This window comes from Tachyglossus aculeatus, chromosome 20 (assembly GCF_015852505.1).
Source record: "Tachyglossus aculeatus isolate mTacAcu1 chromosome 20, mTacAcu1.pri, whole genome shotgun sequence".
Taxonomy (NCBI): domain Eukaryota; kingdom Metazoa; phylum Chordata; class Mammalia; order Monotremata; family Tachyglossidae; genus Tachyglossus; species Tachyglossus aculeatus.
The window spans coordinates 29,453,102-29,479,101 of record NC_052085.1 but is presented as its reverse complement, the minus strand read 5'-3'; the positions used below and the strand labels follow the sequence as shown (position 1 = coordinate 29,479,101).

The following is a 26,000-nucleotide window of genomic DNA, read 5'->3' as shown; positions in this document are numbered from 1 at the left end:
AGAGAGGCAAGGTAAACTAGGCCCAAAGGATTTAGGGGGGGGTAAAGGATCGTTAATATTCATTGGGTGGGGCTGGAGATGTAAGCACATCCAATCCCATAAACCGAATTATCAAGCAGGACACTCGTCTTCGATCCCTTTCCCGGCCGGGGTTCGAGCATATTCAAGACACCTTGCTTAGGGTCAGACGAAAACGGGAGGCCGAGGCGTCTATATCTGGGCTGAGATGTGACGGGCTTCATCAGTCGGAGACTGTGGAACAGATGATAAGAATAACCGTGGTAGTTGTTGAGCGCTTTCTGTGTGCTAAGCAGCCGGGAAGGCTATGAGGGAAGTACCTACAGTGCATTCCGAGAGACTGAAACGCGGTGATTTATAAGGGTAGCTTCAAAAACCCTCCAGTATGGGGCAGAAAGGCAGGCTGGAGCAATCAATCAATCAATCGTATTTATTGAGCGCTTACTATGTGCAGAGCACTGTACTAAGCGCTTGGGAAGTACAAATTGGCATCACATAGAGACAGTCCCTACCCAACAGTGGGCTCACAGTCTAAAAGGGGGAGACAGAGAACAGAACCAAACATACCAACAAAATAAAATAAGTAGGATAGAAATGTACAAGTAAAATAAATAAATAAATAAATAGAGTAATAAATATGTACAACAATATGGAGCAGGCCCAAGATGATTTTCAGAGAAACAGCTAAAGCTCTTGTAATTCCCTGGAGCCCTAGTTCCGTCCGGCTCGTCTCCAATACGAGCCCCCACCCATTAGTGGAGGCCTGAGTTTCCTCAGCTACAGCACCAGGGCATTTCCTTCCTCCTGCTTGGATTTCTGGCCTTTTGGGTGGCTCTCTTTCATCCAGTTTTGGGCCTCCCTTCCTGTTCCCTCTCCCCACCACAGTGGGAAATGAGACCGGTCCATAATGTTGAGGGGAAAAATAGCCGTTTTCCACCCACCCCCACAACTCTGGCTTTTCCTCAACCCATTCCGATATTAGCATTGAGCCTTCCCAGCCCACGGAGTACCTAGCCGTTAGATCTAACCTCAGGGATATTGGAAGTTCGTTGGTGGATTTAAAAACCCAGGGATCTGACCCATCCCTGGAAAGAAAGGTAAGGCCAGCCCTGCCTCCATTTTTAGCAGACTACCTGAAGTCCTCATTCGGAGGAGGCACAGAAGGATCTGGAGGTAGGGAAGGAGATGGAGGGGCTGTCAACAATAAGGATAGAATCAACTGGATACCTCACCTTTCTCTCCCCATAAATATTAATGGTAATTACATTGCACCTGATCCTCTGTCTTTTATTCTATATAGAGGTGAAACGATTGGATTAAGAAAGACGTGTTCTGTCACTTCTCCATTGAAGAGTGTCTTCTTAAAATGGGTTCCCTACTGCTTTGTTCGGTTCAGTCTTGAAAGGCCTTAAGTCAGTCACTGTACTTGACTTGAGAAAATGTGATATGATAATAATAATAATAATCGGCATTTATTAAGCACTTACTATGTGCAAAGCGCTGTTCTAAGCACTGGAAAGGTTGCAAGGTGATCAGGTTGTCCCACAGTCTTAATGAGGTAACTGAGGCACAGAGAAGTTAAGCGACTTGCCCAAAGTCACCCAGCTGACGATTGGCAGAGCCTGGATTTGAACCCATGACCTCTGACTCCAAAGCCCGGGCTCTTTTCCACTGAGCCCCGCTGCTTCTCTATGGTAGAGTTGGAAGACAGGATCCCCGCCCCTGGGAGCTTGGGACTTCTTCTCCAGGGAACTAGGTTCACCTCTCCTAGGACTCTCGGCGTTGGCAAGATCTTCCAAACTCCCCGGAAGCGTCGCTCTCCTCGTTCGGATTTGCCTACTTGGGAACCCCCTCTCACGGTCGCACCTGGAGAGTTTCCGGTACTTTACCAGTCTCGACTTGATGAGGGAGAGTGAAGCCGAGGCCTGTCCGGTCCATTCCTAGCGTGGGCAGTGGTTAGCAAGTGGCAGGCCATCTGCTAGAACAGTGCTTTGCACATAGTAAGCGCTTAACAAGCCAACATTATTATTATTATTACAAGGCAAAACAGCGGCGTGGGAGGGAGTCGAGGCCGGAGACTCAAGTTGACTGCGCGGAAGGAGGTGGTGGTGAACCGCTTCTGGATTTTTACCAAGAAAACTCTGGATCCACCACCAGAACGATGGCAGATGGACAGCGGGGCGTTCGGGGAGGGAGGGTGTCTCTATGGGGGCGATGCGATAGCATAAGACTTGGACTTCCCAAGCGCTTGGTCCGGTGCTCCGCACACAGTAAGCGCTCAATAAATACGATTGAATGAATGACTCCCCACAGCACATACGTAGCTATCTGTATATATCTGTAATTTATTGTTTTATCTACTTGTATTAATGTCTGTCTCCCCCTCTAGACTGTGAACTCATTGTTGGGTAGGGACCGCCTCTCTATGTTTCCAACTTGTACTTCCCAAGTGCTTAGTGCAGTGCTCCGTGCACAGTAAGTGCTCAATAAATACAATTGAATGAATGACTCCCCAGTACAGTGCTCTGCGCACAGTAAGCGCTCAATAAATACGATTGATGATGATGATATGTAGCTATCTATATATCTGTAATTTATTGTTTTATCATCATCATCATCATCAATCGTATTGAGCGCTTACTATGTGCAGAGCACTGTACTAAGCGCTTGGGAAGTACAAATTGGCAACATATAGAGACAGTCCCTACCCAACAGTGGGCTTGTATTAATGTCTGTTTCCCGCTCTAGACCGTGAACTCATTGTTGGGTAGGGACCGCCTCTATATGTTTCCAAATTGTACTTCCCAAGCGCTTGGTCCAGTGCTCCGCACACAGTAAACGCTCAATAAATACGATTGAATGAATGACTCCCCACAGCACATATGTATCTATCTGTATCTATCTGTAATTTATTGTTTTATCTACTTGTATTAATGTCTGTCTCCCCCTCTAGACCATGAACTCGTTGGGTAGGGACCGCCTCTATATGTTTCCAACTTGTACTTCCCAAGCGCTTAGTGCAGTGCTCTGTGCACAGTAAGCGCTCAATAAATACGATTGAATGAATGACTCCCCACAGCACATATGTATCTATCTGTATATATCTGTAATTTATTGTTTTATCTACTTGTATTAATGTCTGTCTCCCCCTCTAGACCATGAACTCGTTGGGTAGGGACCGCCTCTATATGTTTCCAACTTGTACTTCCCAAGCGCTTAGTGCAGTGCTCTGCGCACAGTAAGCGCTCGATAAATACGATTGAATGAATGACTCCCCACAGCACATATGTACCTATCTGTATATATCTGTAATTGATTGTTTTATCTACTTGTATTAATGTCTGTCTCCCCCTCTAGACCGTGAGCTTGTTGTTGGGTAGGGACCGTCTCTATATGTTTCCAACTTGTACTTCCCAAGCGCTTAGTACAGTGCTCCGCACACAGTAAGCGCTCAATAAATACGATTGAATGAATGAATGAATGAATGAATGAATGAATGAATGAGACGACGTGGGAACACAACTCTTGCTCGCTCGTTACAGGAAGTGAAAATCCCCGCTGCCTTCCTCTCGTGCCTCAGTGGAAAGAGCCCGGGCTTTGAAGTCAGAGGCCGTGGGGTCAAATTTATTAATACTCTATTTACAAATACTCTATTTGTTTATTTTACTTGAACATATCTATTCTATTTATTTTATTTTGTTAATATGTTTTGTTTTGTTCTCTGTCTCCCCCTTCTAGACTGTGAGCCCACTGTTGGGTAAGGGACCGTCTCTGTGTGTTGCCAACTTGTACTTCCCAAGCGCTTAGTACAGTGCTCCGCACACAGTAAGTGCTCAATAAATACGATTGATTCAAATCCCGGCTCCGCCACTTGTCAGCCGTGTGACTTTGGGCAAGTCACTTCACTTCTCTGGGCCTCTGTTCCCTCATCTGTAAAATGGGGATGAAGACTGTGAGCCCCTCGTGGGACAAGCTGATTACCTTGTATCTACCCCAGCGCTTAGAACAGTGCTTTGCACGTAGTAAGCGCTTAATAAATACCATTATTATTATTATTATTATTGTATCTACCCCAGCGCTTAGAACAGTGCTTTGCACATAGTAAGCGCTTAACAAATACCAACATTATTATTATTATTCCTCTCTCCTGCCAGGTGGCTGGCATCTTAGCTAGCAGAGATTCACACTTACCTTTTCTCGCAAGTTTGGCTAAATTTTCGGCTCCCCCAAGCAACACACACCCATCTGCTCTATTCCAAAATGCCTCTAATTTGGGGGGTCACGTGTCTGACCTAGCGGAGCCAGCCTTTACCCCTTGAAGTGGAAAATGCCCTTCCCTGTCGAAGCAGTATGTGAAAAAACGACTAGTTAGGAAGAAATTGCTGGGAAGTACTGCTTCAGTCTGCACTTCATTCATTTAATCGTATTTATTGAGCGCTTACTGTGTGCAGAGCACTGTACTGAGCGCTTGGGAGAGTAAAACAGACACATTCCTGCCCACAAGAAGCTGCCAGTGTAGCCGGGGAGACAGACATTAATATAAAAAATTAATAGGTATAGGTATACATACGGAGCAGCGTGGCTCAGTGGAAAGAACCCGGGTTTTGGAGTCAGTGGTCATGGGTTCAAATCCTGGCTCCGCCAATTGTCAGCTGTGTGACTTTGGGCAAGTCACTTAACTTCTCTGGACCTCGGTTCCCTCATCTGTAAAATGGGGATGAAGACTGTGAGCCCCCCTTGGGACAACCTGATCACCTTGTAACCTCCCCAGTGCTTAGAACAGTGCTTGGCACATAGTAAGCGCTTAATAAATGCCATTATTATTATTATTATTATTATAAATACCACAATTATTGATGCATTTCTTATGGTGGATACTTTAACCCATTTTCATTGTGTAAACAGGGGTGTTGTGATTGATATGTGATGTCTTCTCCCATGGATTTTGTGATCCCTAGAGGACTGGGGAATGCGCCTTAATTTCATCATCGCATCATTATCCCAGCATTTAATCCCAGGCCTTGCCACTGGTAGAAGCAGCATGGCTCAGTGGAAAGAGCCGGGCTTTGGAATCAGAGGTCGTGGGTTCTAATCCCGGCTCCACCGCTTGTCAGCTGTGTGACTTTGGGCTTCTCTGGGCCTCAGTTACCTCATCTGTAAAGTGGGGATTAAAACTGAGCCCCCCGTGGGACAACCTGATCACCTTGTATCCCCCCCCAGCGCTTAGAACAGTGCTTGGCACATAGTAAGTGCTTAATAAATGTCATCATTATCATTATCTGTAAAATGGGGATTAAGACCGTGAGCCCCACATGGGACAGCCTGATCACCTTGTAACCTCCCCAGCGCTTAGAACAGTGCTTCGCACATAGTAGGTGCTTAATGAATGCCATTATTATTTATTATTATTATTATTTTTTTTAGGTGCCCTGCCCAAATCTGTTCGTAATTGCTGATGGTGCTGCCCACGCAGAGGAATTGATTCTAGTGCTAGTGACTTGCCCGAAGCCACTCACATTCTCTCAGTCAATCCATGGTATTTATTGAGCGCTTACAATGTGCCGAGCTCTGTGCTAAGTGCGCGGGAGGGTACAGTTCAGCTCTCCTCCCTGCCTGTCGTCTACCTTCCAGGGCAAAGAGTGCAACGAGTGACTAGGTGGGCAGCGGTGCCGTCCATGGTGACGTTTAGTGGTACTTTACTACATGCCGGGCACTGCACATTCTCTTAGACTGTGAGCCCACTGTTGGGTAGGGACTGTCTCTATATGTTGCCAATTTGTACTTCCCAAGCGCTTAGTACAGTGCTCTGCACATAGTAAGCGCTCAATAAATACGATTGATGATGATGATGATGATGCGCTAAGCACAGGGGTAGATAACCGGCTAAACAGGTCGGACACAGTCCCTGTCCCACATGGGGCTCACAATCTAAGTAGGAGGGAGGACGGGTAGTGGAATCCCTTTTTACAGATGAGAAAACCTAGGCCCAGAGAGGTTGAAGAGTTTTCCCGAGATCACACAGCAGTCAAGGAGCGGAGCCAGGATTAGAACCTCTTTTCCAAGCAGCCTTCCCAGACTAAGCCCCACTTTTCCTCATCTCCTATTCCCTTCTCTGTGCCCTGACTTGCTTCCCCCCCTCCACCCCACTGCATTTATATATATAGAGAGAGAATAAACAAAATGACAGATATATGTACATCTGTAATTTTATTTATTTATACTCATGTCCATATTGATATCTGTCCCCCCACCACCCTTAGACTGTGAGCTTGTTGGTCAGGGATCGTCTCACTTTATTGCTGTACTTTCTCAATAATAATAATGGTGGTATTTGTTAGGCTCTTACTATGTACAAAGCACTGTTCTAAGCGCTGGGGGGGGGGATACAAGGTGGTCAAGTTGTCCCATGGGGGGCTCACAGTCTTAATCCCCATTTTACAGGTGAGGGAACTGAGGCCCAGAGAAGTGAAGTGACTTGCCCAAGGTCACACAGCTAAGTGGCTGAGCAAGTGCTTAGCCCAGCGCTGTGCACACAGTAAGCGCTCAGTAAATACGATCAAATGAATGAATAAACTGGGGTCTAGAAACCTTTTGGCAGCTGACCCTGGAAAGCCAGCCTCCCGCACGGAGACAGGGAAGGTAGAAATACAATAGGCCACTTGATGCCAGGGCTTTGATGCCCAGTGCCAACCCTTTCCCTCCTGCCCGGGGGGGTGCGGGGGTGGTCAAGGGAGCCCTTATTGTGACCCCACCCCTAGCAACCAGGACAGCATCGTAGCAACGACCCCTCTCCCAGCCTCCCTTTCCTCCTCCCCCCCACTCCTTGGCCTAGCCCACCGCCGCCTCCTTGGCCTAGCCGCTGCGAGGGGGGCTGGGAGGGGGGTGCCCCTCGCCTTTATGGGGGGACCCCAACGAGGAGGAGGGTGAGCCAGGCGAGAGCGGTCGTTGGATCATTGCTTGATAGGGGTCGGCGGGCCTGGAGGAAGAGCCTTGACACATCGGAGAAGGATGCTGGACATCCCCCCACAGGCCCTCCTGGAGTCTCCAGGCCGCGTCTGCCCCACGCTGCCCTCGCTGACCGAGGATGGTGAGTGTGACCCCTGACCCTTCCCCCCAGCCGGGCCCCCCCCTTAAACCGCCCTCCCTCTGCGCCTCACCTTGGGGTCCCCGCCCCCACCCCCCGTCGGGGGCAACGTCCCCCCAAATTGGACCCCAAGCAGACTTCTATTTAGGCCTTCTGTGTCAAACGACCCCCTCTTTTTTGTCTTCACCTCAGTTTCTGCCCTAGCCCCCTAAAATAGAGACCCTGGGCTTTCTTGCAGATGCCTCCTAGGCCCCGGCGGCCTGCCAGGGCTGCTACCAACGATGGGAGCGCCTCCATGCAGGCCGCCCGGCTTTAACGGGGGTTTAGGGGGCTCGGTTGTCCACCGACAGATTTGTCACTCACTACTGCCGTGGGTTTGATTCTCCATTCATTCTGGATTTCAGTTTCCAGTGCATCTCTCCCTCTTTTAAGCCCCCCTTCAAGAGCACTGGCCTGGGAATCAGAGGACCTGGGTTCTAATCCCAGCTCTCTTACGTGCCTGCCATGTGACCTTGGGCAAGTCACTTAACGTCTTGGTGCCTCAGTTACTTCATCTGTAAAATGGGAATTCAATACCTATTCCCTCTCCTACTTGGACTGTGAGCCCTGTGTGGGTCAGAGACTGTGTCTGACCTGGTTATCTTACCTCTTGCCCAACACTTAGGACAGTGCTTGACACATAGTAAGAGCATAACAAGATACCAGTATTATTATTATCATTATTATTTTCCCCGGCTCCTTTTCCCTTATGTGTCATCTATATACTTGGATCTAAGCGTGTATCTTCCCCAACACTTAGGACAGTGCTTGACACATAGTAAGAGCATAACAAATACCGTTATTATTATTAGTATTATTATTATTTTCCCCAACTCCTTCTCCCTTATGTGTCTTCTATTGGATCTAAGCATGTATCCTCCCCAGCACTTAGGACAGTGCTTGACACATAGTAAGAGCATAACAAATACCATTATTATTATTAGTATTATTATTATTTTCCCCAATTCCTTCTCCCTTATGTGTCTTCTATTGGATCTAAGCATGTATCTTCTCCAACATTTAGGACAGTGCTTGACACATAGTAAGAGCATAACAAATACTGTTATTATTATTAGTATTATTTTCCCCAATTCCTTCTCCCTTATGTGGCTTCTATTGGATCTAAGCATGTATCTTCCCCAGCACTTAGGACAGTCCTTGACACATAGTAAGAGCATAACAAATGCCGTTATTATTATTACTGTTATTATTATTTTCCCCAATTCCTTCTCCCTTATGTGTCTTCTGTTGGATCTAAGCATGTATCTTCTCCAACATTTAGGACAGTGCTTGACAGATAGTAAGAGCATAACAAATACCGTTATTATTATTAGTATTAGTATTATTTTCCCCAATTCCTTCTCCCTTATGTGTCTTCTATTAGATCTAAGCATGTATCTTCCCCAACACTTAGGACAGTGCTTGACACACAGTAAGAGCATAACAAATGCCACAAGTATTATTATTATTACTATTATTATTTTCCCCAATTCCTTCTCCCTTATGTGTCTTCTATTGGATCTAAGCATGTATCTTCCCCAACACTTAGGACAGTGCTTGACACACAGTGAGAGCATAACAAATACCATTATTAGTATTATTATTATTTTCCCCAATTCCTTCTCCCTTATGTGTCTTCTATTGGATCTAAGCATGTATCTTCTCCAACATTTTAGGACAGTGCTTGACACATAGTAAGAGCATAACAAATACCGTTATTATTATTAGTATTATTTTCCCCAATTCCTTCTCCCTTATGTGTCTTCTATTGGATCTAAGCGTGTATCTTCCCCAGCACTTAGGACAGTCCTTGACACATAGTAAGAGCATAACAAATGCCGTTATTATTATTACTGTTATTATTATTTTCCCCAATTCCTTCTCCCTTATGTGTCTTCTGTTGGATCTAAGCATGTATCTTCTCCAACATTTAGGACAGTGCTTGACACATAGTAAGAGCATAACAAATACCGTTATTATTATTATTATTATTTTCCCCAATTCCTTCTCCCTTATGTGTCTTCTATTAGATCTAAGCATATATCTTCCCCAACACTTAGGACAGTGCTTGACACACAGTAAGAGCATAACAAATGACACAAGTATTATTATTATTACTATTATTATTATTTTCCCCAATTCCTTCTCCCTTATGTGTCTTCTATTGGATCTAAGCATGTATCTTCTCCAACATTTAGGACAGTGCTTAACACATAGTAAGAGCATAACAAATACCATTATTAGTATTATTATTATTTTCCCCAATTCCTTCTCCCTTATGTGTCTTCTATTGGATCTAAGCATGTATCTTCCCCAACACTTAGGACAGTGCTTGACACATAGTAAGAACATAACAAATGCCACAAGTATTATTATTAGTAGTATTAGTATTATTTTCCCCAATTCCTTCTCCCTTATGTGTCTTCTATTGGATCTAAACATGTATCTTCCCCAACACTTAGGACAGTGCTTGACACATAGAGCATAACAAATACCATTATTATTATTGCTATTATTATTATTTTCCCCAATTCCTTCTCCCATATGTGTCTTCTATTGGATCTAAGCATGTATCTTCTCCAACATTTAGGACAGTGCTTGACACATAGTGAGAACATAAATGCCACAAGTATATATAATTATTATTATTACTATTATTATTATTTTCCCCAATTCCTTCTCCCTTATGTGTCTTCTATTGGATCTAAGCATGTATCTTCCCCAACACTTAGGACAGTGCTTGACACATAGTAAGAGCATAACAAATACCATTATTATTATTACCATTATTATTATTTTCCCCAATTCCTTCTCCCTTATGCGTCTTCTATTCAACTTGGAGCTAAGCACTTGATATCCATCCCAGCCCCACAGCACTTATTTGCATATCAGGTATTATTTCTGTTAATGTCTAACAGCACTTATGTACATATCAATTATTTATTTCTGTTAATGTCTTTCCCCGGTGGGGAACACATCTACCAACTCTATTGTATTGTACTCTCCCAAGTGCTTACTACAGTGCGCTGCACACAATAAGCGCTCAATAAATACCACTGATTGATTGTTGAGACAGCACAGGGGGACAGTGTGACTCCCCGTTGGGCTGTGAACCCCATATGGGACCAGAACTGTGTTGAATCTTTGTATTTTGTATTTACCGATCAATCGATCAACTGTATTAATGCAAAGCACTGTACTATATTCTTGGGCGAGTGCAGTAGAACAGAGTTGGTAGAGACGTTCTCCGCACACAAGTTCACTGTCTAGAGGGTTTGGCCCATAGTAAGCACTTGATTAACGCCAATTTTAAGATTATGATTATGATGATGAGGATTATTATTACGCTGCTAGACCCTGCCTGACGGCTTATTGGCCTTTTCATTTGAATCTCAGAAATCTTTAGTATCTGGGGAAGCGTGTCGGAATTTGTGGAGCGTCAGCTGGGCAAGCATAAGGTGAGATTTGCAGCTTTTTTTTTTTTTAAATAGTATTTGTTAAGCGCTTTTACTATAAGCCAGGGACTGTACTGAGCACAAGTATAGATACAAGCTAATCGGGTCGGACGCAGTCCCTGTCCCACCTGGCGCTCACGGTATGCATCCCGATTTTACAGACGAAGTACCTGAGGCACGGAGTTCAGTGACTTACCCAAGGTCGCCCGGCAGACAGGTGGTGGAGCGGGATTAGAACTCAGGTCCTCCCAACTTCCAGGCCCGAGCTCTACCCTCTGGGCTGGGCTGTGAGGCTTTGAGGCGTCCCCTCTTTCTGCTGGAGTCCTAGGGCTCATCTAGACCCCCAGAGAAAGCGGTCGAACGTCCCGCAGTGGGTTAGATCTGGCAGGGCGGGAGGCAGGGGGATGGATTTGGTGGCCTCCAGAGGCGTCTTCCGGCCTGCCTCTGTTTCTGCATTTGGGCTGGTGGTGCCAGGGGGTGAAATGTGCCAGGGGGAAGCAGCGTGGCTCGGTGGAAAGAGCCCAGGCTTTGGAGTCAGAGGTCATGGGTTCAAATCCCCGCTCCGCCACTTGTCAGCTGGGTGACTTTGGGCAAGTCGCTTCACTTCTCTGGGCCTCAGTTACCTCATCTGTCAAACGGGGATGAAGACCGTGAGCCCCCCGTGGGACAACCTGATCACCTTGTAACCTCCCCAGCGCTTAGAACAGTGCTTTGCACATAGTAAGCGCTTAATAAATGCCATTATTATTATTATTATTATAAAATGTGCCTACGATAAGAAGTATCGGGAGGCTTTTAGCCCGTGATCTGGCAAGGTGGGGCATCGCCCTGGAGCCGGTAGAGGTGGCAACGTTAATAGTGCCCGCCAGGCCCTATTGGTAATGACAGAGTGGCGGGGCCTAGAGTGATACCTCCATCGGTTTCCAGTCGGAGGGTGTTGGGACCTTTTCTGTCAGAGTAGCTTGAGGCTACCATTGTAATAATAATTATTATTATGCTTCTGGCTAAGCACTTACTGAGCGCCAAGCACTGTTCTAAGCCCTGGGGTAGATCCAAGTTAGGTTGGACACAGACCCTGTCCCACCTGGGGCTCACTCTCTTAATCCTCATTTTACAGCTGAGGTAACAGGCCCAGAGCAGTTAAGTGGCTCGCCCAAGTTCACACAGCTCGTCTGTGGCGGAGCGGGGATTAGAAACCAGGTCAATCAATCAATCGTATTTATTGAGCGCTTACTGTGTGCCGAGCACTGTACTAAGCGCTTGGGAAGTACAAGTTGGCAACATATAGAGGCAGTCCCTACCCAACAGTGGGCTCACAGTCTTCCGACTCCCGGGCCCGTGCTCTATCCATTAAGCCACGCTATCCCTTAGCAACTTGTTTGAAAGAGGAGCCTACCACGTGCCAAGCACTGGTCTAAGCACTGGGGTAGATACAAGGTAATCAGGCGGTCCCACGTGGGGCTCACAGTCTTAGTCCCCATTTTCCAGATGAGGGAACTGAGGCACAGAGAAGTGACTTGCCCAAAGTCACTCAGCTGATAAGTGGCGGAGGCAGGATTAGAATCCGCGACCTCTGACTCCTAAGCCCGGGCTCTCTCCACTGAGCCACGCTGCGGGGAGAGCAGTGAGCGAGCGGCGGATACTTACAAATTTAAAATCTAGCTTTTATCTTTGCTGTTAGATTATAAATGGGCAAGACCGGGGGTGCCAGGGCAGGGAATTCATTCAGCCCTTCTTTGGGCAGAGTTTTTTGGTCCGGTGTGGAGGGGTGGGAAGGCCGTCCCCCCGTTCTCCTGCCGCAGCATCTCCGGGCCTTCAGATGACCTCAGCTCACCCCGGCCGTTTGCCCGCGGGGGGATCTCGTTCAGGGGGTCCGGATTCCCGGCCTCGGAACCTTCACCCTGCAGAGGCAGAAGATCGAGCTGGGAAACAGATTCCTCCTCCTGCAGAGGCCCGTGTTTATCTTGTCCGAGAAGTTTGCCCAGATCTTCCGACTCCAGCAGAGCAAGGTCTACGTGACGGGTAAGCGCTAGTCATTCATTCATTGTCATATTTATTGAGCGCTTACTTTGTGCAGAGCACTAAGCACTTGGGAAGTCCAAGTCGGCAACATCTAGAGACGGGCCCTACCCAACAACGGGCTCGCAGTCTAGAAGCGGGAGACAGACAACAAAACCAAACACGTGGACAGGTGTCGAGTCGTCAGAACAAAAAGAATTAAAGCAGAAATTTAGACTCCAGACTCTAAGCTCGTCGTGGGCAGGGAATGTGTCTGTCTATTATTGCACTGTACTCCCCCGAGCCCTCAGTACGGTGCTCTGCGCACAGTGAACTCTCAATAAATACGATTGGCTGACTGGGTAATCAATCAATCAATCAATCGTATTTATTGAGCGCTTACTGTGTGCAGAGCACTGTACTAAGCGCTTGGGAGGTACAAGTTGGCAACATATAGAGACGGTCCCTACCCAACAGTGGGTAAGAGGGCCAGGGGGGACAGAGGGGAAGGGAGGGGGTCACGTCCCGCCTCTCCCCAGCTGGGGATGTCGGGAGGACCAGGGACTGGCTCCCTTCCCGCTTTCCTTATCTGTGCTCTAGTGTTTAGCACAGTGCTTGGTGGGAAGATAATAATAATAATGATAATGATAATGATGGCATTTGTTAAGCACTTACTATGTGCAAAGCACTGTTGTAAGCGCCGGGGGGGATACAAGGTGATCAGGTTGTCCCACCTGGGGCTCACAGTCAATCCCCAATCAATCAACAGTCAATCAATCAGCAATCAAACAATCCCTTCAAAGCCCTACTGAGAGCTCACCTCCTCCGGGAGGCCTTCCCAGACTGAGCCCCCTTTTACCTCTCCTCCTCCCCATCCCCCCCGCCCTACCTCCTTCCCCTCCCACAGCACTTCTATATATAGATTTGTACAGATTTATTACTCTATTTTATTTGTACATATTTATTCTATTTAATTTGTTAATATGTTTTGTCTTGTTCTCTGTCTCCCCCTTCTAGACTGTGAGCCCACTGTTGGGTAGGGACCGTCTCTAGATGTTGCCAACTTGGACTTCCCAAGCGCTTAGTACAGTGCCTGCACACAGTAAGCACTCAATAAATACGATTGAATGAATGAATGAAACAGTCAAGTCTAGGTGTCTTGTTGACTGTGAGCCCACTTCTACACTGTGAGCCCGCTGTTGGGTAGGGACCGTCTCTATATGTTGCCAACTTGGACTTCCCAAGCGCTTAGTACAGTGAGCACTCAATAAATACGACTGAATGAATGAATGAAACAATCAAGTCTAGGTGTCTTGTAGACTGTGAGCCCACTTCTAGACTGTGAGCCCACTGTTGGGTAGGGACTGTCTCTATATGTTGCCAACTTGTACTTCCCAAGTGCTTAGTACAGTGCTCTGCACACAGTAAGCGCTCAATAAATACCACTGAATGAATGAATGATAAGACACGGAAATAATTTACAGATCGGAGGAAGGAGTGGCCGATATGTATAATACATAGTAAATAATTGTGGTACTTCGTTCATTCATTCAGTCGTATTTATTGAGCGCTTACTGTGTGCAGAGCACTGGACTAAGTGCTTGGGAAGTACTTTTCATTCATTCATTCAATCGTATTTATTGAGCGCTTACTGTGTGCAGAGCACTGTCCTGAGCGCTTGGGAAGTCCAAGTTGGCGACATATAGAGACGGTCCCTACCCAACAGCGGGCTCACAGTCTAGAAGGGGGAGACAGAGAACAAAACAAAACATATTAACAAAATAAAATAGAAAGAATAGATATGTACAAGTAAAATAAATAAATAAATAGAGCAATAAATATGTACAAACATATATACATACATATATGTACATATATGCATGTATACATGTATGTATATATATACATGTATATATGTATACATATATGTATATATATATACATTTGTACGTATTTATTGCTCTATTTATTTATATATATGTATATGTGTGTATATATCTATATATATATATATATACAGGTGCTGCTTGTTAAGCGCTTACTATGTGCCAAGCACTGGGATAGATTCAAGTTAGGTTGGACACAGTCCCTGTCCCACAAAAGGCTCACACTCTTAATCCCCACTTTACAGATGAGGAAACTGAGGCCCAGAGAAGTTATTTGCCCAAGGTCACCCAGCATTCATTCATTTATTCAGTCGTATTTATTGAGCGCTTACTGTGCGCAGAGCACTGTACTAAGCGCTTGCAGACGCGTGGCAGAGCCGGAACTAGAATCCCTGCCATCCCCATCCCTTCTGTCCCTGCCGCAGGTGACATTCCCGTCGTGCCTCTGAATTTCTCCGCCATCTCCCTGGAGGGTCCCTTTCACCGGGACGTGGTGGAGGGCTGCGTGCGGGAGACCCTGCTCTTCTTCTCCCGCTCCGTCGCCACCAAGCAGAGCGTGGAGTTCACCTTCAAGGGCATCGGGGTCCTGGCCGTCCGAGCCGGCAAGGCGAAGATGAGGTTTTACAGGGAATTCCTGAGCGCCATGGACGGAAGCGGGAACCTGGTGAAGGCCCTTTCCAACGTAAGCCGCCTCCTTCCCGCTCGGCGTCGTCCCCCAGCCTTGTCTGACCCGGGGCGGGCGGGTGGGCCGAGATTTGAGCGGGTTCCGTGGACACGAATGTCCCTGCTGCGAGGCTGAGAGAAGCAGCGTGGCTCAGTGGAAAGAGCCCGGGCTTTGGAGTCAGAGGTCATGGGTTCAAATCCCGGCTCTGCCAATTGTCAGCTGGGTGACTTTGGGCACTTCTCTGGGCCTCAGTGACCTCATCTGCAAAATGGGGATGATGACTGTAAGCCCCCCTTGTGGAACAACCTGATCACCTTGTAACCTCCCCAGCGCTTAGAACAGCGCTTCGAGTAAGCGCTTAATAAATGCCATCATCATTATTATTATTGTTATTGGATAGAGCACGGTCCTGGAAGTCTCAAGGATCTGGGTTGTAATTCCAACTCCACCACGCGTCTGCTGTGTGACCTTGGGCAAGTCACTTAACTTCTCTGGGCCTCAGTTAGCTGTAAAATGGGGATTAAGATTGTGAGCCCCCACGTGGGACAGGGACTGGGTCCGACCCGATTTGCTTCTAATCAATCAATCAATCAATCGTATTTATTGAGCGCTTACTGTGTGCAGAGCACTGTACTAAGCGCTTGGGAAGTACAAATTGGCAACATATAGAGACAGTCCCTACCCAACAGTGGGCTCACAGTCTGAAAGGGGGAGACAGAGAACAAAACCAAACATACCAACCAAATAAAATAAATAGAATAGATATGTACAAGTAAAATAAACAAATAAATAGAGTAATGAATATGTACAAACATATATACAGGTGACCACTTCTAGCCACCTCAGCGCTTAGAACAGTGTCTGGCAGATAGTAAGGGCTCAACAAATATCGCAATTATTATTATTGTTAGGGTGTTTGGCACAGGGCGCAAAGAGCGTGTGTGTCTGTGTGTGTTTTCTGGACTGTGAGCCCGTTGTGGGCCTCTGGGGCTGACGGAGGCGTGGAAAGAGGGTACCCCTCACCCCTGTGCCATTGGGTTTGCTCCGAGGGCCGGTTGCCCTGGCTACCCCGTGGCAGAGAGATCTCTGCCATCTTCCCCTTCTCCCGGGGGTCCCAGCCAGCCTCCTGCACTTCTTTCTGGGCCGTTGTGGCTTTTCAGTGAGGGCTGGAGAATTAAAATGTCAGCAAAGGGTTTCAAAGACTGAAACCCAGTCGCCGCGGCCAGAGGACGCCGCCCGGTTTCTCTGGGATAAAGCAGTGTCCAGCTGGTTAGGGCTCGCTCAATAAATACGATTGAACGAGTGAATGAATGAAGCCTCCATCCCTCTAATGATAATTATGAAAAGGATAATCATACTGGGGTTGTTTTTTTAGGATAGCCCTTTTATTTTTCCAAAGTGCCTTCACATCCCTCATCTCCTTTTACTCTCACAGCATCCCAGATGAGGAAACCGAGACTCAGAGAGGCTAAGTGACTTGCCCAAGGTCACACAGCTGGGACTGGGACCCAGGTCTACTAGATAATCATAATAATGATGTTTGTTAAGTGCTGACTATGTGCCAAGCACTGTTCCAAGCGCTGGGGAGGTTACAAGGTGATCAGGTTGTCTGTGACAGACTGTGAGCCCACTGTTGGGTAGGGACTGTCTCTATATGTTGCCAATTTGTACTTCCCAAGCGCTTAGTACAGTGCTCTGCACATAGTAAGCGCTCAATAAATACGATTGATGATGATGATGATGAAGCGGATACAGGCAAATCGGGTTGGACACAGTGTCCCTGCCCCCAAGGGGCTCCCAGTCTAGACCCCGCCGCCTCAGTGCGGGCCTCAGCCGACCCTCGGCCAGGACACTCGGAAGAGATCTGGGGCCGCCCCGTTGCCAAAAAAGGATCCGGGATGGGCCCTCGGCCTGACCGCCGCCATCCTGTCTTCCCACCCCGGGGATGTGGTCGCCCCTGGGTCCGCTCCGCGGGCGAGGGGCCGGTTCTGGTTCCGGGTTTCGCGGTCGGCGTTTACTGACCGGTCCCCACTGCCCCGGCACAGAGGCCCGGGACGGCCGACTCGGTGGCGTCCGGCAGAGACGGCCCCGGAGCGGGCCGGTCCGGCAGCATCGTCACGTTTCCCAGGTGAGACTCCGGGCATCGCTGGGGGAGTGGAAGGGAGTGTATATACATATATATGTTTGTACGTATTTATTACTCTATTTATTTTACTTGTACATATCTGTTCTATTTATTTTATTTGGTTAATATGTTTGGTTTTGTTCTCTGTCTCCCCCTTCTAGACTGTGAGCCCACTGTTGGGTAGGGACCGTCTCTGTACGTTGCCAACTTGGACTTCCCAAGCGCTTAGTACAGTGCTCTGCACACAGTAAGGGCTCAATAAATACGATTGATTGATTGAGTGGGCTTGGGGCAGGAGGAGGAGGACAGAGAGAATTTACTGAGCGCCCACTGGGTTCCCTTCAAAGCCCTACTGAGAGCTCACCTCCTCCAGGAGGCCTTCCCAAACTGAGCCCCCTCCTTCCTCTCCCCCTCCTCCCTCACCTTACCTCCTTCCCCTCCCCACAGCACCTGTACATATGTATATATGTTTGTACGGATATATAACTTTATTTTACTTGTACATATTTATTCTATTTATTTTATTTTATTTTATTTTGTTAATATGTTTTGTTTTGTTGTCTGTCTCCCCCTTCTAGACTGTGAGCCTGCCGTTGGGTAGGGACCATCTCTGTATGTTGCCAACTTGTACTTCCCAAGCGCTTAGTACAGTGCTCTGCACACAGTAAGCGCTCCATAAATACGATTGAATGAAAGAATGGGTTCAGCGCCCTTTACTAGGTGCTTGGGAAGTGCAAACCGAGCCATTTATACATTCCCTAAGGAGCTTCGATGGGGGAACAAAACTTTAATAACAATCAATCGATGCTATTTATTGAATACTTACTATGTGCCAAATGCTGTGCTAAGCGCTTGGCAGGCTACAATACAGCGGAATTAACAGACACATTCCCTACCTGTAATAAACTGGTATTCATTATGTGCCTGTTCTGATAATAATACTCAAGGTATTTAGAAAGCACTTCTTCTTAGCAAAGTGCTGAAGTAGACAAGATAATAATATCAAACGCTGTGCATCCCACACAGCGTCACCATTTGAGAGAGAGGGAAAGCAGGGATCGAAACCCCATTTTACAGGTAAGGAAGTTGAGGCTCAGAGAGATGCCGTGATTTACCCTCCATCACCCAGTAGGCTGGTGGCACGAGAACCCAGATCTCCCAGCTCACAGCCCCGTGCTCTGTCCCCTGGACCACACCGCCCACTCTCTCATTCTGGCTCAGGAAAAATCCAGAAATCGGACTTGTGTCTAGGCTGGAGCTGAAGGAGGCAGAAGGGAAGCCGGCCATGGTGACCATCACCGAGGAGAATGAAGCGGGCGGGACTGACAAGATGAAGCCGCAAGAGCCGGTGGACGATGGAACGGGTGAGAAAGGTTGGCTAATGGACATTCGGGACCCCCCTTCCCCAAAACCCTCCTCCACACCCCGCTTTACCGCCCTGCCTACAGAGATTTCGCTTAGCCGCCTCTGGCCCAGCACCCATGCTGGATCCACTGCTTCATTCCTTCTTTCCAGCTCACTCCCTTCCTCCCCTCAAGAAAACTCATCCCTTGGGACTTTGGGTGCCCCATGAGGAGTCTGGCCCTCTCCCTTCCCATCTTCTTCCCCCTCTCCCTCCATCTTCCCAACCTCCATCCTCTCTTTCCCTGTCTCTCCTTCCCTTCCCCTATCCCCACCTTCTTTCCCTATCCCCCCATGTGCATACGCTCAATCTCCCCAGCTCCGCCAGATTGGGATGGACCACGGAGAGAGGCCTGGGCTCTTCCTGTTTCCCTTGACTGTCTGCGGAGAGCCAGGGCAAAGTCGATTTTTGGGTCTGGCCCTTAAAATGGGGCGTATCTACTGCTATCCGCCCCGGTAGGTACCGGCCCAAACCACATCATTCAGTTCCTCCCACGCCCGGGACCCCAGAAGACAGGCACGAGGGTCCCATATAGGGACCGACCGACTGATGGATCGACGGGGCGACGGCAGGCCCTGTCGGTGCTGGAAACGCCAGCGTGAGGTCGTGTACCTCAAGGAAGGCAAAGTGGGGGGAATTTTCAGAGTTTTCCACATCTTTTTCTCTCCTTGAGGACAGGGAGAGCTCTCCTGTGCTGTCCCATGCACTTAGTCCAGTGCTGTGCACGTAGGCGTCGCTCGACCAAAGTCTCCGTTTGACCGAATTTCCTCCTCCCCGTCATAGAGCGCGCTTCCTCCAAGAAGCTGCAGACCCGGCCGCCCGTGTCTCCTCCCAAGGTGCCACCCGGTAACCGGCCCGACGAGGCCGAGAAACCCAGAGCTGGAGAGAAGAATTGTCCTTCGGAAAGGTGAGGTGAAGAGGCCACTGAGCCTCCTTTCCCTCTTGGTTTAGGGGCCCGGCAAATCCCAGGGGCAACCCTCGCAGGTGTGGGGTGGGGTGGTGACCTCGGCAGGCCGCTTAACCTCCCCCGGCCTCGGTTTCTTCATCTGCTAAACGGGGCCAAGACGACCGGCCTCATCCGCCTTTGGGAGGAGAAAATGAGGTGGTTGAGGAGGTGGTCTGGACAGGCGAAAGGGCCTTCTGGGGTCCAAAGCGTGGCTGTCAGGCAGGTAACCTGACTTGATTGCGTGAAGACAGAGACATTAAGCTCGATGTCGTCGAAGCTGAGGTGAGATCTGATTTCTGAAGGGAAACCGATGCTCCCCCTCAGTCCTCACAGATCACCGTCGCCCGCGGCTCCCAAGGCGGAAACCGACAGCTCCCCGGCCAGACCCAAAACGTCGGCGGTTCCGGTTTGCCAGGATCACCTCAGGGCGGGACAGGTGAGGTCCCAACCGTCTCCGGCTCCCCACCGTGACCTCAGTCCGGTTTGCGGCGGAGAGAGAAAACCTGGCTTCTCGGGAGCGAAATCAGATTCCCTTGGGGTCCCTCCAGTCTCTGGAAAATCCTCTTCCCAGAAACGGAAGGCGGGAACTGTGGCTCCGGCCCCGACTCCAGAACTGCTCTGCAACCGGAACCCCCTTGGTGCCGTGTGGTAGGAGAGGGGAGCCGAAAGGATTCGAAATCAATCAATCGTATTTATTGAGCGCTTACTGTGTGCAGAGCACTGTACTAAGCGCTTGGGAAGTACAAGTTGGCAACATATAGAGACAGTCCCTACCCAACAGTGGGCTCACAGGGTTCTCCCTGCAGGATTGTCAGCTCTTTGAGGTCAAGGAGCCAATGTCTTGCTTCTCCGCACTCTCCCGACCATTTAGTACAGTGCTTCACGCTCAGGATTTATTGAGCGCCTACTGGGTGTAAGCACTAAGCACTTGGGAGAGTCTGCTAGAGGTAGTGGACGTGGTCACTGCCCTCGAGGAGCTTCCAGCCTAGTTTCCCGGCGGAGTCCAAACCTCGCGGTCCCCCTGGGTCACCTTTCGTGAAGTCTGATACCCCTGCAACATCTTTGCCTGCTCCTCTGCCTTTGGGCAGAGGCGAGGGGAAGGAAGAGGAGGAGGCAGAGTCCTTATCCTCCGTGTGCTTCCAGGAAATGTGCTACCTGTGCATGCAGCGGGCCCAGCGGAACGTGCCCGTGTACCTGAGTGAGGAGAGGAAGAGGAAAGATACGGAGGAGATGCGGATCCTGCAGCAGTACCAGGCCCTGAGAGACCAGGAAGCCCTGCACAAACACCAGGTAGTTCTGCCCGGAGAAATCCCGTGTCCCCCCGGGGCCGGGCGGCCGGAAGGTGCCCATCGGGGAATGGCCAGCCGAGAGAGTTCCTGGACGTGGAACGGGACTTTGTTCATTTTCTCATAGGCCCTTCGGGGCTCCCTGCCCCGTTGATGCCCCGGGGAGCCTGGCCTTGCCGGGCGCGGGTTCCGTTCCGGCCCGAGGAGGTTTTTCAATCTACGTCTAATGCCCCTGCCCCATCCTTTCCCCTTGCACAGATGCAGAGCCTGGCCATCCGAGAGCAGAACCAGAAAAACGCCGCCTTTAACCTGGGCATCGCAGAGGCCATCCGGAGCCACAAGCAGGAGAAACCGGAATTTTCTGTAAGAGCTCGCACGGCCGCCGGGTCCTTATCCCTTCCCCTCTGGAACGTGGGCTTCTCCCCCAGTTAGGGAGCAGTGGCGAAGCTTTGAATTTGTACAGCCCTTTTTCATTTTACCAAAGCGCCGTCGGGGATCTCTTTTTAGCCTCACGCCATCCCTGTGAGGTCAGGAGAAGCGGGGTAGTCTTCTCATGATGCAGCTGAGGAAACTGGTGCACAGAAGGGTTAAGAGATTTTCCCTAAATCACACAGCAGGCCAGAGCAGGGATTAGAACCCAGGGATAGATTTAGAAAAATTAGAACTAAGCTCTGGGATAGATATGGAATAATCAGGTCGGAAACAGTCCAGGTCCCACGTGGGGCTCTCGGTAGTAATCCCAATTTTACAGATGAGGTCACTGAAGTATAGGTATAGAGGTATATGAGGTATAGAGAAGTTCAATGACTCGCCCAAGGTCTCTCAACACACAAGGGGTGGAGCCAGAATTAAAACCCAAGTCCTTCTGAATCCTAGATCCATGCTCTGTCTACTAGGCCATACTGCTTCCTCTGTGCAGAGCGCTGTACTGGGCGCAACGGAATACAACCGAGGACTCTATGCTCCCTTCCCACAAGGAGCTTACAGTCTAGAGGGGAAGCCAGGCATTGAAATAAATTACAGATCTGAACAGAAACGGTGTGGGGCTGACAGAGCCAAGCTCACTGAGGGCAGGGAACGTGTTTCTTGTTATAGCGTACTCTCCCAAGAGCTTAGTACAGTGCTTTGCACACAGTAAGCGCTCAATAAATGCAACTGAATGAAGTGCTGGCCTGGAGCGATTTGGGTGGGACCACTTTGGTGTGTGTCTTCTTTCTCTCTCTCTCTCTCTCTCTCCTCTTCCCTCCCCGTGCCCCCCAGCAGAAGTCCTTCGTGTTCCCGCGGCGACCGCCCAGCGCCCCGCTGAACTCCCAGCGGCGGCAGGAGTATGCCCGCGGCCTGCTGACGCAGCTGGAGGAGAAGAGGGAGCGGGACACGAAGTCCAGGCAGAACAAGGCCATCATGGAGCATCTGGAACAAGTGCAGCTAGCCGAAGAGTGAGTCCTGTCTCTCTCTCCCAACCCCAAGCCTTGGGCTGATTCTCTTCTAGAACTATATGCAAGTTTCTGGGCGTTGTCATTGTTATTTATTGTCACGGAATTTGTTCAGCGCTTGCCATGTGCCAAGCGCTGTCGTAAAGACTGGGGTAGAAACGAGATCATCGGGTCGGATACAGTCCCTGTCCCCCGCAGTCTACCTAGGAGGGAGAAGAGGTATCTTATCCCTGTTTTACGGATGAGGCAACCGAGGCCCCAAGCAGCAGAGTGAATTGCCCAAGGTCACACAACAGGACAATGGTAGAACCGGGATTATTATTATTAGTGTGGTATTTGTTAAGGGCTTATTATGGGCCAGGCACTATACTAAGGGTGGGGGGGGTGCAATGAAATCGGGTTGGACGCAGTCTCTGTCCCACATGGGGCTCACAGTCTCAATCCCCACTTTACAGATGAGGGAACTGAGGTTCAGAAAAGTGAAGTGACTTGCTCAAAGCCACAACACAAGACAAATGGCTGAGCTGGGATTAGGACCCATGAACTTCCGATTCCTAGGCCCGTCTCCTGTAGCAACCAAACGGGGGTTGAGAGCTTCTGCCACCCTCCTGCCCACCCACCCACCTGCCGACAGTCAAGCCCATCCCCTAATGCCATGGGCACAGGGAACAGGCTAGCTGTGGGTAGGGCTCCGGCTGGGAGATCCCGCAAGGGTGACATCCCGGGATGGTTCGGGGATGGAGCTGTCGGCTCCTTCCGAGCCCAGAGAATGCTGGAGCCTGAAGCCACGTGGAAAAGGCGGCTGGAATTCAGGGCTGGATGCCTGCCGAGGGGAACACTGCAGGCACAATTCCTGCCCTGCAAGTGGCCGAGGCAGGCAGTGTGGCCCAGTAGAAAGAGAAGCAGCGTGGCTCACTGGAAAGAGCCCGGGCTTTGGAGTCAGAGCTAATGGGTTCAAATCCCAGCTCTGCCAATTGTCAGCTGTGTGACTTTGGGCAAGCCACTTCACTTCTCTGTGCCTCAGTTACCTCATCTGTAAAATGGGGATGAAGACTGGGAGCCCCCGTGGGACAACCTGATCGCCTTGTAACCTCCCCAGCGCTTAGAACAGTGCTTTGCACGTAGTAAGCGCTTAATAAATGCCATCATCATTATTATTATTATCCCCGGCCCGGGCTCTAAGCCGGTCTCCGCCACCTATCTGCTGTGTGATCTTGGGCAAATCATTTCATTTCTCCGTACCGTAGTTTCCTCATCTGTAAAATGGGGTTCTGTTCCCCTGTTCTTCCTGTCCCTTAGACAGAGCCCCATATGGGGTAGGGACTGCGTCAGACCTGGCTATCTTGTATCTATGCTGGTGCTTATTATAGTGCTTGGCACATAGCAGGCCCTTAACAAATACCTCGGTTCCTGTTAGCAAGGCAGGGGGCAGGGACTGATCAGCTCCGGTTCAAGAGGGACGTGGGATTTTTTTCCTGGAAGCTCTAGCGCCTGCCCCGTTTTCTTCATCATCTTGGCCTTGGAGGGTAGGGGTGGAGGTGGCTGGCCGTGTCTCCTCATGCCTTTGGGCTATTTCCCGATGCCTGCTACCAAGCTGGGTGCCCTGTGGCCCGATGACTGCCCCGAGGGCAACCGTGGCAAGGGTCATCTGTCCGTGGCCGGCAGAGCAGTCGTCTCTGGGGCGGGCCCCGCAGAGAGCTCTCCCCACCGTGTTTACAGTGGAGAGGGGAAGGCCCCAGGGGGCAGGGCGGCCCGGCTTGCCCGTCTCCTGGGGCGGATTGGGGCGGCGATGCCATCCCGCCTCCGGAAACTTGGACGAGGCCCCTTCCCTCTTCCCCTCTAGACTCGCCGCCCAGAGAGCAAAGTATCTGCGAGACAAAATGGAGGAAGTCCAGTGCTACCGGAGAGCCCTGGACACCCAGGTAGGCCAGAACGGGTCTCCGGGCCCGGGGCAAGGAGACGGACGACCCTTGGCCCGCTTTTTCGACCCAAGCGAGGGTCCGGCCCCGTCGTGCCGTCTGCGGCCCGGGCGGCCGGCCCTCCCGCCGGCCGCCCCCGTCAACCCTCCGTCTCCCCCCGCCCCAGATAAAGAACCGTCCGGCTCCCCTGCCGCCCTGTGAGCCCGGCTCCTCCCAGTCCATCTTTGGCAAATGGAGCCAGAGCACCGAGCACATGGCGGAAATCCGGCAGAGGGAGCGGGATTTCTTCGAGCACCAGCTGCGGGTGGCCACGGAGTGCAAGAGGGCGGCCCTCCTGAGCCGGCTGCAGGACCGGCGCCGGGAGGTGGACATGCTGCGGCGGAGCAAGAATGAGTGAGGCTGGGGGCTGCCCGGGAGAGCCAAGACAGCCTGGGGGGGTGGGGGGACAGCTCTGGGCCCTGCCTCTCGTGGGACTCGGGGACAACGGGGTGGGGGGAGAAAAGGAGGGGGCCGATGCTTCGTCCCTCGCCCCCTTCCCGCGAGGCCTGACCCTGGAGCGGTCAGACATCAGTTCCGTGTCCACGAGCAGGCCTGAGGCTCTCTCCCTCCGGGTCCTCTGGCTACTCGGTGGGGCCAGGGGCTGGGGCCTCTCTTCCCAGAGTCCCCGTCCCGGGGACCCCTCGAGGTCTCGGGCCGGGAACTGAGGCCCCCCCCCGCTCCTGGGCCCAGGTACCTGGCGGACCGGGATGCCGAGCTGGAGCGGCTGCACCGGACCCGCCTGGACCTGCAGGACCACTGGGGGAAGAGCGCCGAGATGAAGCGGCAGCACGACTGCGACCAGAGAGCCTTTGACCGGTAAACCCCGGCGGCCAGGCCCCGTCCAGAGCTCCCCTTTCTCTCTGCCGTCCGCCCCCCCCCACAACCCCCCAGTTACGGCCAGAAGCCGTGACGGGGACATGGAAGCGGTTTCAGCGCCCTGGCCCGCCCAGTGACTCCGTCCTTCCACCCCAACTCCGCTATCTCACCACCCAGCCTTGACCCGGCGCCTGCTGGTAGGAGGGTGGGAGATGTGAACAACCCTGCCCTCAAGCCGGCTGCCTCTGAGGGGGCAGAAACGAGGAAGTTCCCACTGTTAGGATCTGGCTCGGCTCGTTACACCGGTTCGGTCCTGCCACCCCTTCCCTGGGTTGAGTCCTAGAGATGGGGCTGAGATTTTTAAACCCAAAATCGGGGACTGGGGATTAGGCGGGGGCCCCTGGCCCCGCAGGACGTCTCCTCGGCCTTCAGAGCCGCCAACACATTTCTCTCCCCCTTCCGCCCAGCTCTATGGACAAGGTCTTTATCCTGGACCAGTGCAAGAGATATCGCCGCTGCTGCCAATGCAAGAGGGGCCTGGCCAACTGCGGGAGCAGCAACCTGTGGCCGCTGACCAAGCAGCAGCCGGGCTCCCGCTTGCTGGTTTAGAGAGGTTCGAGTCTGCCCTGGGGCTGTCCCAGTGCCCCCGAGGGAGGGTGGCACGTGGCCGGGGGCTCCCCGCCGTTGAGTTGGCACCGGTCCTCAGCTGTGGGCGGTCGGCTCTCCCTCTCTCCCATTAAAAAGAAAACAAAAGACAGTCCTGCTGCCACTGCCCGTTTCCCGAGGGTCCGGAAGACCCAGGGTGGGTGGCGCTCAGTGTGGGGGCCTCTGGGCGGGTGGAGGAGCCACGCTCCCGCTGTCCAGGGGAGCCAATGGCCTCGGTTGTGGGG

General features: G+C 50.7%; 1 protein-coding gene across 3 annotated transcripts; it reads left to right on the top strand.

Annotated features, from left to right (window-relative positions):
* Positions 1 to 6,830: 6,830 nt before the first annotated feature.
* Positions 6,831 to 25,858, top strand: CCDC81 (coiled-coil domain containing 81). 3 transcript variants are annotated; one of them, XM_038761973.1, is made up of 15 exons: positions 6,831 to 7,105; positions 10,538 to 10,599; positions 12,465 to 12,618; positions 14,906 to 15,162; positions 17,190 to 17,272; positions 18,491 to 18,633; positions 19,455 to 19,578; positions 19,942 to 20,053; positions 20,761 to 20,907; positions 21,162 to 21,266; positions 22,167 to 22,339; positions 24,180 to 24,258; positions 24,422 to 24,648; positions 24,985 to 25,110; positions 25,578 to 25,858. In XM_038761973.1, the coding sequence occupies exons 1-15, from the start codon at positions 7,027 to 7,029 to the stop codon at positions 25,717 to 25,719; spliced, it is 2,013 nt and encodes a 670-aa protein (XP_038617901.1). In that variant the 5' UTR covers positions 6,831 to 7,026; the 3' UTR covers positions 25,720 to 25,858. The 3 variants fall into 3 exon arrangements, with proteins under 3 accessions (XP_038617901.1, XP_038617900.1, XP_038617902.1); XM_038761972.1 differs by having other exon boundaries at positions 18,491 to 18,642; XM_038761974.1 differs by having other exon boundaries at positions 7,027 to 7,105; positions 18,521 to 18,642; positions 25,578 to 25,719.
* Positions 25,859 to 26,000: the final 142 nt, after the last annotated feature.

Excerpts from the sequence above, each read along its gene's own strand:
- CCDC81 (XM_038761972.1), top strand. The coding sequence starts at position 7,027 with ATGCTGGACATCCCCCCACAGGCCCTCCTGGAGTCTCCAGGCCGCGTC. Across the intron at positions 22,340-24,179 it reads CAAGTGCAGCTAGCCGAAGA|ACTCGCCGCCCAGAGAGCAA; the intron begins GTGAGTCCTGTC and ends CTTCCCCTCTAG. Across the intron at positions 24,259-24,421 it reads GGAGAGCCCTGGACACCCAG|ATAAAGAACCGTCCGGCTCC; the intron begins GTAGGCCAGAAC and ends CCCCCGCCCCAG.